The sequence below is a fragment of the Dermacentor albipictus genome, chromosome 2 (assembly GCF_038994185.2).
Source record: "Dermacentor albipictus isolate Rhodes 1998 colony chromosome 2, USDA_Dalb.pri_finalv2, whole genome shotgun sequence".
Classification (NCBI taxonomy): Eukaryota; Metazoa; Arthropoda; class Arachnida; order Ixodida; family Ixodidae; genus Dermacentor; species Dermacentor albipictus.
This window is the reverse complement of record NC_091822.1, coordinates 210,018,726-210,031,265: the sequence shown is the minus strand read 5'-3', so window position 1 is coordinate 210,031,265 and position 12,540 is coordinate 210,018,726. Positions and strand designations below refer to the sequence as shown.

Here is a 12,540-nt window from a genome sequence, read left to right as displayed (position 1 = left end):
TAAGGAGCACATTATATGCCCCGTGACAGTGGCCCCTTTCCACTTTTATAATACGCTTCGCCGCTGTACATTGCGTATATTTCACTGCATAACAAGACTGTATTGTGGCGAAGCTGATTTTAGGAAACTGAATTATGCAACATTTCTGGGAACCTTACATGGCTTCATTCTGTAGAGGCGCTATGAAAAGGCACGCTGCTCTATATTCGCAGCAAACAAGCTGCGTCATAGAAAAACAAATGTTTGTGATATTTATTCGCAAGATATTCATGCAACGTCAGCCAAAATATAACCTGCCGTTTTACTTGTGGCACTGCTGCCCAACCACTGGAACGCGCTGGAAAGCTTCGGTGCGCGCCGAAGGATCAAATGCGTCAAAGCGTCGGTCGCAAACGCTGTGAAGCGGAACGTCGCGCAGCGATTATGTGCCCCAACCACTGGCAAGCGAACGCGTCGCTTCGGCTGGAGGGCGCGCAACCACTGGAGACGCGCGCCGAAGCTCGGCGCACTGTTGCTCGACTATTCCGTCTTCATCCGTCAAAGTTCGGCCTAAAACAGCCTGCTGTAAACTAAGCTTGAAACAATAAGTTAGTGATCTGTATGTGCTTTTAGATATAAAAAACACATTTGAATAATGAATGTACACCTGCCGCAAGTTTGTTTTTATTTTTGAAGTAACAATAGTGTACAAAATATCGACATCAGCGCACGCGCGTCGTCTGTCTGCAAGATCGCTTTGCAAACACCTGCACGACGATGCCATATATCAAAAACTGTTGTACCATTTCATTTTTTGGTAGCTTATTGCACAGCCAACTATGTAAGAATTAGGCGTGCAATGTATAACTGAAAAAAATCTGTGTTGGAAATATTGCCACGTAGTAGTGACGGTAAATAAATAGTGCCGGCTCAATCGCAACGATAGCGGCGAGCAATGTCGGCAATCCTAGAAAATCTCATCTGCGGGTCAAGCGCGTCGGTTTGCATGCGGCAGTCGTCGAAAGTTACAGCCTATTCGCTGGTGCCCGCGCGCCTTCCAGAAACTACAACACAATTCGTGTCGCGTATGCAATCAGATTAGCAATATTCGTCGACAACAGACAGAACCATCGATAGCATTCGCGAAACTTGCGATACGTTCAGGCGCATCCTGCACCGAGCGATAACGTTTAAAATTTTTTAGCCGGTGAAATACCGTAACCGGATACAATATAATTATGCTTGTTGGTGCACGAGAGAAACGTGAAAAAGTGGGTTCTGAGAAAATCAGCAAAGCGAAATTGAAACACCTGTAGCACTCACAAAAAAAAAGAAAAACTAGAATAGCTAAAATGTATGTAATTCGTATCTTGTCTCCCCCCCAATTCTTGATTCTGCCAAATCTAGCCCATGGAGCACCTCCATTATTCTAGGTTGTTTTGATGCATCAACACCGCATCCGGAGGCCTTCACGTTGAGTGTATTGCTACAAACCATTTTCACAGTGCAAGGGCCATGTTATATTGTAACTGGTTTCCACATATCAAGTTTGCCTTTCTTTACATTAATGAAATGACATACCGTCAGATTATACAAGCTTGAGAATTAGAGGGTTTTGATAGGAGTCTTTCGTTGCCCTTTGCCAAGTCATACTATTGAAGCACTTATTCGAATGTATGGGAGCAGCTCATTTGCATAGTATCAGAAATATATAAACAGGTTATTTTCACAATTTACACACTTCGTCACCACAAAAAGAAAAATTGCAGTTTATTGTTTTCAGCCTGCCATGATGTTTTGACTGAGAAATATATATTCAATTTGTTCTGCAAGGCACGCAATAATTGCTGTGGCATATTATTTTGTTGCACAACACTACATACAGTAGCCAGCCATTATTAAAACTCAGAAGAAATTAATAGCACGATGCATATGATCAGGCACATAGCATATTATTGCACTTTCTTAATTCATGCCAGAACGACGACCACAGGCGTCCTTCTCCAACAAGGTCAGCATCCATCGTGCCTCGAGCCTTACCATCGGGCTTCACACCCTCAGCATGTTCAACCTCAGCTTTGTGGTGTTTAAAACAACCTCAAGTGCGTCTTACGGTTCCAGGGATAAGAAAGAAGACCGTCCTGCCTACCTTGGCCTTGAAGCAAGCAGCTCTGGATTGTTTGCACACTTTCTACTTTGATCGAGTCCACATATATACGGATGGTTCTTCTACTCAGACCAGCTCCACCAGCGCAGTGGTTATACCATCACGATCACTAAGCATCCAATACAAGATTTCTTACTTGACAACATCGACCGGTTCGGAGCTTGTTGCCCTCCGAGGTGCCGTTGATTATATTAATAACCAACCGGCTAATCGGTGGGCAATATTCTGCGATTCAAAGGCGGCCTTACAATGACTTCTGTCATCTCTTCGTCGCGGGTCATGTGAACAACTCGTGTCGAAGATACGAGAAATGCACCATCACATGATCATGAAAGGACACGACGTCGTGTTTCAGTGGCTGCCTGGTCATTGCGGTATCTCCGGCAATGACCTCGCTGACGAAGCTGCTAGGAAAGCCCACGAAGGAGCAACCCTTATTTCTATTGGCGGCGAGGAGTTACGGAGTCGCCCTCTATCGGAAGCGCCTGGCTGGCGTAGTATGAGGGATCACGTGGCGCGCTCCTCATAGCTTTTGCTGTCAGCGCTCACTGAAAACACCACGCGCGAGCTTTCCCGGACATTTCTGTAAGCACTTTCGAAACGATAGAAGTTTCTTACTGTCTAAATAATAATCTTGGGCAAACTGAAAGCACACAATCGTTTACAGTCGCTATCTCTTTACCGAATACGTACAGTGAACGCCACTGCGCACGGTCGCCGCGATGGAGTCTGCCGAACCGGCTTCTTGCGTGAAAGGTAGGTGAACACTGAGAGCAAACTATGTGAAATATGTTCTTATAGTGTTTGTATAACTAAATGGAGCGTAATAGAATGAAGCCTCAATGCAGCGATCGCGCGGATTCGCAGCGACCGACTGCGCGTCTGCATGCTTGTCCGCGCACTGTTTCGCTTTCTCCGCGCGCGCGTTTTCGCACCGTGCCATGAGCTTTAGGCCGCAGAATATGAGCATTTGACAGTATACAAGCAACCATTGTTGCGTGGGTGCTATCAGAGCTGTTCAAAAATAATTTCATTGTAGAGACTTCGACGCCTACGGGAACTGTGATGTGCCGTCGCGACGATTCAATCTTTTTTTTTCTTCAAAATTCTTTGACCATTCGATACTATTTCTCGAGTTGCGTCGCACTGTATGTTTATCGGCGTGCTCAGCGTGCGATTTCCCGCTGCTCCTTTTTTGTTATCCAGTGCATTAATTCATAACACAAACATGACCATATGCCATGCTTTCTTCAAATGTGCTTCTTACCGCTGCCTTTCCACTCCACTGAACTAGCCAGTATCTATAGTATCGACAAGTTGATAGACCAAACCGTCATGACATTAGTCAGGCAGCTGACTCGGGCGTGCGCCTCATTGCGCGTTTTCAGAACATCGCAGACCGGGCGCCGTAGCAGAAATCTTCCCCGCGTCTGTGCTTGCATACCCGAGTTGTAGCCCATGACTGTTTGCCGGTTTTATGTTTCGCGAGCCAAGCTTCACACAGCTTCTTGTCCTGCGGCTACGTGTGAATAAGGCTGACACCGGCCTCCGTTACGTGCGTCCGGCCCTGCGGCAGCGAGCAGTAGCCTACCATGTCGCGCGCCTTCAAAGGCAGCCACTACCTATTGTAGTGCTTTCAAGCGTTGTAAAGGAGACACTCGAAGCGGGTACATTTCGCTACTAAATGAAAACCGCAGCGTACGAGGGAATTTAAACTCGTTTTCAGCTCGCTTCGGCGCGCCCGAAGCAGCCGACGCGGCCGCTATGTCCACGTGATCCCTCCTAGCACGTCACGCCGACGGTGGCGCCAGCTTTTCCAGTGGTGGAGCTCGAGGCCAATACCTTTATCGTGGACCGACGCAGCCCAACACTTAAGGCCAAGATATAGTCCGGCGTTCTCGGCGCGCCAGGCCGCGGCAGGCGAAGTCGGATACGCTGCGCTAGCGACGCCAGGGGTGCAAGAAATTTGCTTCCTCTAGAGTTCGACCAGTGCCTAGAGGAGGCACTGGTTCGACGTGCGCGCGCAGCTCGAGGCTGGCGCCATCTGTGCGTCCGGGAGCGCAACTTCACCGCCGCGGCGAACAGCTGTTTACATGGCGCATGCGCGTCGTTCGGGTAGCGCGCGCGCTTCTCGTTCCGCGCGCTGTTTGTGCGCTAAAATGAAAACTTTTGCGGGATGGCGTTAACTTGTCCTGACAGCCAGAAAAAAAAAACATAAGGTTTTACGTGCGAAAACCACTTTCTTTCTGACCTGGGCTTCTTTAACGTGTACCTAAATCTAAGCACACGGGTGTTTTTCGCATTTCGCCCCCATCGAAATGCGGCCGCCGTGCATGACAGCCAGAACATCGCACTCATATTGCTAGTTCGGCTACGTCAAAAACGGAAGCGGACCATGTATGTACATGCGAAAGCTATTCGTCAAGCGCCCTCAACTCGGCGACTACCACCAGCTAGTACAGGAGCTGTGAAATGCAGCTTACCTGTGGCGAGACCACACTGCTTTCGTATAGCTTCCCACGCGTTGCTCTTGCGCTCTGTGTCGCGGTAGTCCATGCGTTTCACATCGTATACACATGTAAAGTTGCAAATCGCTTCAAGCAGGCGTCCTCACTCGCGCTGTCATCCCACACGGATGTTGAAAAAAACCACAGCCGCACTGTCAGTACGCGCACCGCAGGCCGCCATTCTGCCTTCTGCTCGCTGCCGCTGCAGCGCGCAGTGGATTCTGGTCTAGCGGCAAGGCTTCCCATATAACTACAGAGGCTCTTCTGTGCATGCCAGATCGTCGGCGAAGCAATCTATGGGAGCCATTATGGGGAGCTGTGAAACTCTGAAACGGACGTTGTTTGGTGGCACTTACTACCATCCTTTCGGAAGATTACTCACATTATATATATATATAACCTATCCTATATATATATATATATATATATATATATATATATATATATATATATATATATATATATATATATATACACATCCACCTATAGGCACTCATCCATCTAGATTTGCAAATGGCAATAGCCATAGAGGCAATAGCCATAGTACAGTCAGCGCCTCCTCTAGGCGTTGGTACAGTGGCTGTAGCCATAGGAAACTCTATGGCAATAGCCCGCGTAATGTCATAGAGTGACCAACGACTGCTTTACGGCACCTGCTTGTACGAGTAACTGCGGTGTTTTCGGCTACAAGAATGAAGGCGACAAGCAGGGTTCGTGAGCGGTCAGCTTTCCAAAAGGAGGTCCCATTCTTACTGCTTAAAATTATTGTTGCAGGGTTTGAAACGAAAAGCGCTGAGCGAAGTGCAGCCTACAGCAGCTAATCGAAAAGGGATTTCAGTCGCCAATGGCATGATGTGCATCAGTCGTCTGAAAGTAAGTAGGACGTGCAGATTCTTGAATTCGTTGTGCAGTGATGTCACATGCGCTTCTTCTGAACCAGAATCCTGCAGACCCCGAGAATCTTCCAACTAGCGGAAGAGTCGATGTTCCACCGGAATCGTGCGACGCCTACAGTTTGATGGCCCATGGTACTTCCAACATTTATGCAGCCTCGTGTGTGGGCTTTTATTTACATAGGTTAAGAGTTAGACCCAATTCCGTTAATGTTTTGTTTTCGCTTACGTACGGTCGGACTTAGTGTGTCCCGTTTGTGAGGGACTCAAGTAGAGCTGCCGTTCCTCCTGCAGAACGTGTACCAGCCCAATACTGGAAGGAACTTGCCGAACAAAGGCGCATCGCACTCGAAAAGGCCCTCAAAGAGAACGAGCAGGTAACACGCTTGCCGCCACTTTGCCACGTAAGCCAAACATTCCGTGTACTCGCAGCTTCACGAGAAGTTGGAGCTCCTGAGTGCCGAAAACAGACACCTACAGACCATCGCCGACCAGGCACTTCCCTTGGCCGAGCTCTTAAAGGCGAGTTGCATCACGTGGTTTCTTCGTTTCCGTGAAGTACGGTTGCTGTAAGCTAGAATCCGCTTGAATGTAGCACAGTCCAACAAATGACTTCTTTTTGTGTGTGTCAAAAAGGGAGCTTTGAAGTTGAATGACAACTTCTCTCTAGATTGTACCCGAAACCACAGCCACCTGACTTAGCCATTGCTCTGCCAGCTGTGTGATATCTAGCACAGTACTCGTTGTCTTTTTACAAATGTTCTTGCAACACCACTTTGCTGAACTGCTCTATTGTTCTGAGGTCTTGTGATTTGTTCACAAACAGTTTCCACCTGAAGGTCATGAGACAGAAGGCAGTTATTATGCAAGTGCCTAATGTAATCTAGCAAGAAGTTAGCACTTTCCATTGAAGCCCTGTGGGTCTGCCACCTTGAAGAAAATGGGGCCATAGTTTCATTTGTCTCCCACACCAAGTGACCAAATATTGCTGAGTCACTCTGCTCATGTGCTTCATGACAAGGCATGCAGCATTGTGTGCATGGAGAGTGCGCCACTCTTTCAAGCGAGCATGCACACACTCCTGTAGCTACACCACAAGATTGCCATCTACAAGACTGGTGTGAACCACAGTGCTACTGTGGAACCTCGCAACAGTCTTGGGGAAACATTGCATGTGGGAAATATTGGACAAAATGGCACACGGTTTCTGCCAATTGTTGCAGTTTGTGCAACATGCTCCTTGGTTGAGACGGGAACAAACAGCGCTTGGATGGGACGAAGTGAGGACGACAGACAAGGTGCCGATCTGTGTCTTGTCTGTCGTCCTCACGTCATCCCGTCCACCTGCTGTTTGTTCCCATCCTAATGATGCACCAACCAGTCCAGACCAGCACACTCCTCCTGTATTGAGATTGTAAATGCATGAGCTTTGCATAAGTAAGCCAGGGGGTACTTACTTGCACAACGTGGAAACAAAGGTTAAGAAAGAGCATTAAACTTTAACTGTTTATTTGCAGAGTGAAGTCGCAGCAATGCAACACCTATCTGCACATGGGTGCAGCAGTTGCGTTAAAAAGCCACAGCATTTTGTCAAGCAGTTGAAACTCATTTCTGAAGAGACAGACTTATCACAAAGGCAGTTCATGCCTCTTAACCCTTTAATGACGAGACATATAAATACTGAGAAAACATGTTTTGTGTTCTATCTAAATATGCAAAACACGTCAAGAGTAAGCATAATCAACAAAAAGAAAAAATATTTTGCAGAAACTTTTCAGCAATAGAGGGAAAACCCCAGGCAGGAAACTGGAAGTGGGCTTCACCTCATTGAAGCCACCTAGCTTCATTTTCAATTTGTATAGACAGCTCTTATCATACGTGAACCATAGGTGCCCATTTCATTTGCTTTACATCAGATGTGCGACACCACTGCAGCTGCATATGTTACGTTGGCCTGTCTCCTCTGAACTTGCTTGCACAAGACAGTGAGTCGCGTGCCAAACTTCTACTTCCTCGTCCAGTGTTCCTGCTCTAAACCAACAAATGACGCTTGCTCCCTGTCATTCAGTGTTGGGCGAAGACATTTAGCTAGAAACTTCGTACTCAATACTTAAACTCGACAAGAAAAAAATCATTTTTTGGTATGTTGCCTGTAGGCAACACTCATCAATAAAGAGTTAATATGGAAAGGCTCCAACATTTCTTATGCCAGCGTGTCACTACTTTTGCTCAGTATTCTTATCTTGCAAAGCTGCTGCCCACACTTGCACGCCATGCAGTGTGTAGGTAAGTGTGCATTGCCATTGCTCTTTAATGATACTTATGCTCCCATTCTTGGTTGTTAATGCAGCATCCACTTCTGCCTACCTAGGTCTTCCCACACGATGGCGAAATTTCATATACAATGCCAGTCACACGTTTTATGCAAGGTCTGGTGCATTTGTTTCGAGCTGCCTGTCAAAACCGCTCATGCATGGACATAGCCCAGCCTAACTTGCGTGGTGCTGAGAAAACAACTGGCTATTTGCACTTTGTACCTATTTGCAGCTTTTTTAAGGTTGTGGGATAACTTGTGGACCTACAACACCACAGAAGGCTCACGTCCTTGGACAGAGCTCATCACTTTTTGCTTGGTGCCCTTTAACTTTTAGAGGAGGATATCTGAGACCGCTTCTGTAACAGAGCGTAACTGGCCTGCTGAGATTAGCCTCGTCGCTTGATTATTGAAACTAGCCTGTATGGCGTGAGGACGCGACATCATAAGCGCAGATTCAAGGCAGTTGGTGGCTGTTCCTCTTTTAACCAACATGGATTGCGCAGACCTCCTACTAAGTCTTTGTTGGCATGTCACGCTAATAAGTACCCACTACTCCTGAACACTGAGCAACATTTTCTACTTAATGCATGGCCAGCAGTAGTACCTTCTGTCTGTGACACCAGGAGATGCTGCTTCATCAACAGACAGGTTTCCATCCACAATAGAGACCAGAGTGAAAAAAAAAGATTGCCACCCGTAGTGCAAAAAGTGACCATCAGTAGGTTCCGTTCTTGAGTGAAACGTGCTCATGGTTCAGGTGCAACCAAGTCTTGGTATTGCCTTTGGCAACCAGTAGTGGCCCTATTAGTAGCACTGCGGGGTGCAGGTGAAATAAATGTGCCAGGTACAGTGTAGCTTAAATAAAACACAGAACATCAGGAAAATAGCAAAACTTAAGGCTTATTGCACATGATCAAAATATATATTGTTGTTGGAATGCATCATGTAACTGCACAAAAACAAGGGACAAAGAAGGAACACACAAGACAGGCGCAGAACTTCAACTGAAGTTCCGCGCCTGTCTTGCGTGTTCCTTCTTTGTCCCTTGTTTTTGTGCGGTTACATGATGCATTCCAATAACGACCACCAACTAGCTCGCTTATCCCTGTTAAATATATATTGTTGCACAAGCACTACAACCCATGTGTCATAGACTACTATCAAGAAAGAAACTGGATTTCTGCTTTTGACATTGAGGCAGACCAGCTCACACAGTGATAACCTCTGTTTTTAATTCTTTCTGCTTCCATAATCTCTCTTGTCAGCTGACCAGCATCCATTGTGAGCACTTGTGCGTTATAGAACAAAAGTTTGCGTCCAAAGACTGCACGGAGTTCGGCAAGATGAACTGACATGATAGGTTTGCTGACGTTGTTATGGTGTACCCTTGATCTTTCAATAAGGCATCTGCCAATCTGGTCAACATACTATAAGAATATACTATAAGAGCTGAAATTTGGCCGAGTTTGTAAGACTGAATACTTGAAGTGCAAAAAACACTGGGACAAAGGAAAGAAAGACCAGACAGGACGAGCGCTCGCCCTGTCTGGTCTTCCTTTCCTCTGACCCCGTGTTTTTGGTACTTCAAGTAAAGTATGCAGAATATACACCTCCTTTCATGCAACGTGTGAACGATTCTTGATGCTTTTTCAAGCTTTATTTGCCACTTCCCCCTACTTTTTGTTTTTTTGTATGTATGTGTCTCGGTTTGTGACCTTGAGAGGCACCTTGATGCGTGCATATATATAAAGCAATGGGATTTCCGATGGTTGGTAGCTTCCAACCCCATTTGCCCCACAGAAATGCCTGACGCTCTAACTATCAGGTCATGGATACATGCCTAAAAGGTGAAATAAAACACCTTTATGAATGTTCCTCGTGCAATCCAGTGTCATGAAATGCTTGGCATGTTAGACGCATTGCATAGCAGCAATTTACTTATAAACAGTGGGTGTGCCCATGTTTTGACTGACTTGCAGAAGTTGCAAGATGTGTTTGCTACCGAAATTCAGTACACATCTCTCGTTGTACTTTGGCACACTTATACAATGTCAGACATGTTGTGTCTAGTGATTCAACATGTCTCAACACTCAGTAAAAGTTCTGCTTTCACTGCAAGGCCCACAATGGTTGCTGAGGGACTCATTTGTCAATACAGTGAGTCTTGTTGCAGTGCACCATATTGCCTCGCGGGCTCATGAAACCTTCGTGTACACCAATTCACACAGGCTGTGGGGTCCGCATAATTTTTATCGCATGAACAAGGCATCTGAATAACAGTGTTCACTCCCGCCTACAGACCTAACAGTTTCGAGGGAATACAAAACGCTATTGACGCCATCTTGTTTTGCGATTTTCTTCAGACTGTGGCTTATCTGCTGAATGTGCAGCACAATGGTCATAATGATAGCTTTCTTTTTCTCTTTTCGTCTGGTTGGTATAATTCACTGACGTTACTGCATTTTTTCAGCATGCTGCCTGCTACAGCCACATGCACATGATAAATGGGGTCCATAAGATGCAAAACTTAATTGTCGGAGCTTTTTTGAGCCAAGTGCCAGTAAAGGGTGGTTTTAAAACACCAAATGTATGATGCCTCACTTTACTAGCTTAGAATGTGCTAATGTACATGGGAAATGGGATCCATAAGACGCGAAACTTGATTGTCAGAGCTTTATTCAGCCAAGTGCCAGCAGAAATTCTTAAGGGTGGTTTTAGAACACCAAATGTATGATGCCTCATTTTACTAGCTTAACATGTGCTAATGTACATGGGAGAATGGGCCTATTTCCCCTCGACTCACAACAACCACTCATATTTTTTTTTGAAAAATGTAAAGTGAAGTCCAAGAACCTAATGCCCCATTAGCAAGCGCTTCATGTGTTAAGTACTAGATGCTGGAGGTGATTATGAAACTCTGAATAAACAGCAAATGCTCTAGAAGCTGGGTATTCATTGTCGCAGTATAACAACTAAATTCCGTGGGGCTGAACTGGAACAGGTACAAGCTCACCACTTTCTTGGTGCGTGGTTCAGAGAGGACCTATCATGGAATACCCATGTTGTTAACCTTCCAGCTGAGTTTAGCAAAGTTACAGGTTGTTACTTAAAGTAAGTGACATTATACCTGTTCGGTTAAAAAGTGTCCTATATTATTCATTATTTTACTCTAGGCTTTCCCATTGTATATCGTATATTAGTATGGGGCACTACATATATGCAAAATTGCAAGAAACTTCATCATCACAATCAGCCTGGTTATGCCCACTGCAGGGCAAAGGCCTCTCCCATACTTCTCCAACAACCCCGGTCATGTACTAATTGTGGCCATGTCGTCCCTGCAAACTTCTTAATCTCATCCACCCACCTAACTTTCTGCCGCCCCCTGCTACGCTTCCCTACCCTTGGAATCCAGTCTGTAACCCTTAATGACCATCGATTATCTTCCCTCCTCATTACATGTCCTGCCCATGCCCATTTCTTTTTCTTGATTTCATCTATGATGTCATTAACTCGCGTTTGTTCCCTCACCCAATCTGCTCTTTTCTTATCCCTTAACGTTACACCCGTCATTCTTCTTTCCATAGCTTGTTGCGTCATCCTCAATTTAAGTAGAACCCTTTTCGTAAGCCTCCAGGTTTCTGCCCCGTAAGTGAGTACTGGTAAGACACAGCTATTGTACACTTTTCTCTTGAGGGATAATGGCAACCTGCTGTTCATGATCTGAGAATGCCTGCCAAACGCACCCCAGCCCATTCTTATTCTTCTGATTATTTCCGTCTCATGATCCGGATCCGCCGTCACTACCTGCTCTAAGTAGATGTATTCCCTTACCACTTCCAGTGCCTCGCTACCTATTGTAAATTGCTGTTCTAGACTGTTAAACATTACTTCAGTTTTCTGCAGATTAATTTTTATACCCATTCTTCTGCTTTGTCTCTCCAGGTCAGTGAGCATGCATTGCAATTGGTCCCCTGAGTTACTAAGCAAGGCAATATCATCAGTGAATTGCAAGTTACTAAGGCCTTCCAAATTATTATTATAACTTATTACAATATATAAATTATCGAGGAAGGCCGCAACACTTGAGCACAGAGCCTTTGTTTACCAAATATGAACTACTAAAGGCCTTCCAAATTTATTATTATAACTTATTACAATATATAAAAGCTAATGAACCTTTTGATTTATACAGGTCACAATCGCAAAATCGGTATCCACTACGTAGGCAAGCTATTCGAGTAACGTGGACGAGAACCAGTTATGGCAGACATGTGACTTGTCAAATCCTGGCATTGTTGAATCATCTTGGAACTACAGAATGCAATATGCTAAGAAATCTTTCAAGTTCTTGTTAATTGAAAATGAAATGTAATATAACTGACTGTTTTTACTTCCCATTATATATTCAATGTGTGTTGTAATTACTAGATTGGTAATTGCTGTTCCTTGATACTTATATTTTATATAAGTTCTTCATGCTGTTTAAGGACCTGCAATCTGTATGATGTTACTTGCTGGATATTATATTGACAATTTGTAATTTATTTTGCTATGTTTGTATCGAGTGTATATAACATAGTAACTGTAACTCACTTGTCCTAAGACAACCAATAATTTCAATTCTAGTAGTTGTTTATCATTGTAATATGCTAGTTGACAATGCTATTTTTTTCT

At 45.0% G+C, this 12,540-nt stretch overlaps 2 protein-coding genes across 2 annotated transcripts in view; one reads left to right on the top strand and one right to left on the bottom strand.

Annotated features, from left to right (window-relative positions):
- Positions 1-4,955, bottom strand: part of LOC135896741 (acidic phospholipase A2 PA4-like) — a 307,060-nt gene extending 302,105 nt beyond the window's left edge. Inside the window, exon 1 of the mRNA XM_070534673.1 lies at positions 4,630-4,955. Coding sequence (XP_070390774.1) covers positions 4,630-4,724 — 95 coding nt within the window. The 5' untranslated portion in view covers positions 4,725-4,955. The remainder of the gene's footprint in view (positions 1-4,629) is intronic.
- A 250-nt stretch (positions 4,956-5,205) lies between these two features.
- geminin (geminin DNA replication inhibitor) overlaps positions 5,206-12,540 on the top strand; it is a 37,746-nt gene continuing 30,411 nt past the window's right edge. The window contains exons 1-5 of the mRNA XM_065425272.2: positions 5,206-5,363; positions 5,428-5,526; positions 5,594-5,681; positions 5,841-5,923; positions 5,979-6,068. Of these exons, the coding sequence (XP_065281344.1) occupies positions 5,346-5,363; positions 5,428-5,526; positions 5,594-5,681; positions 5,841-5,923; positions 5,979-6,068 (378 nt within the window). The 5' untranslated portion in view covers positions 5,206-5,345. The remainder of the gene's footprint in view (positions 5,364-5,427; positions 5,527-5,593; positions 5,682-5,840; positions 5,924-5,978; positions 6,069-12,540) is intronic.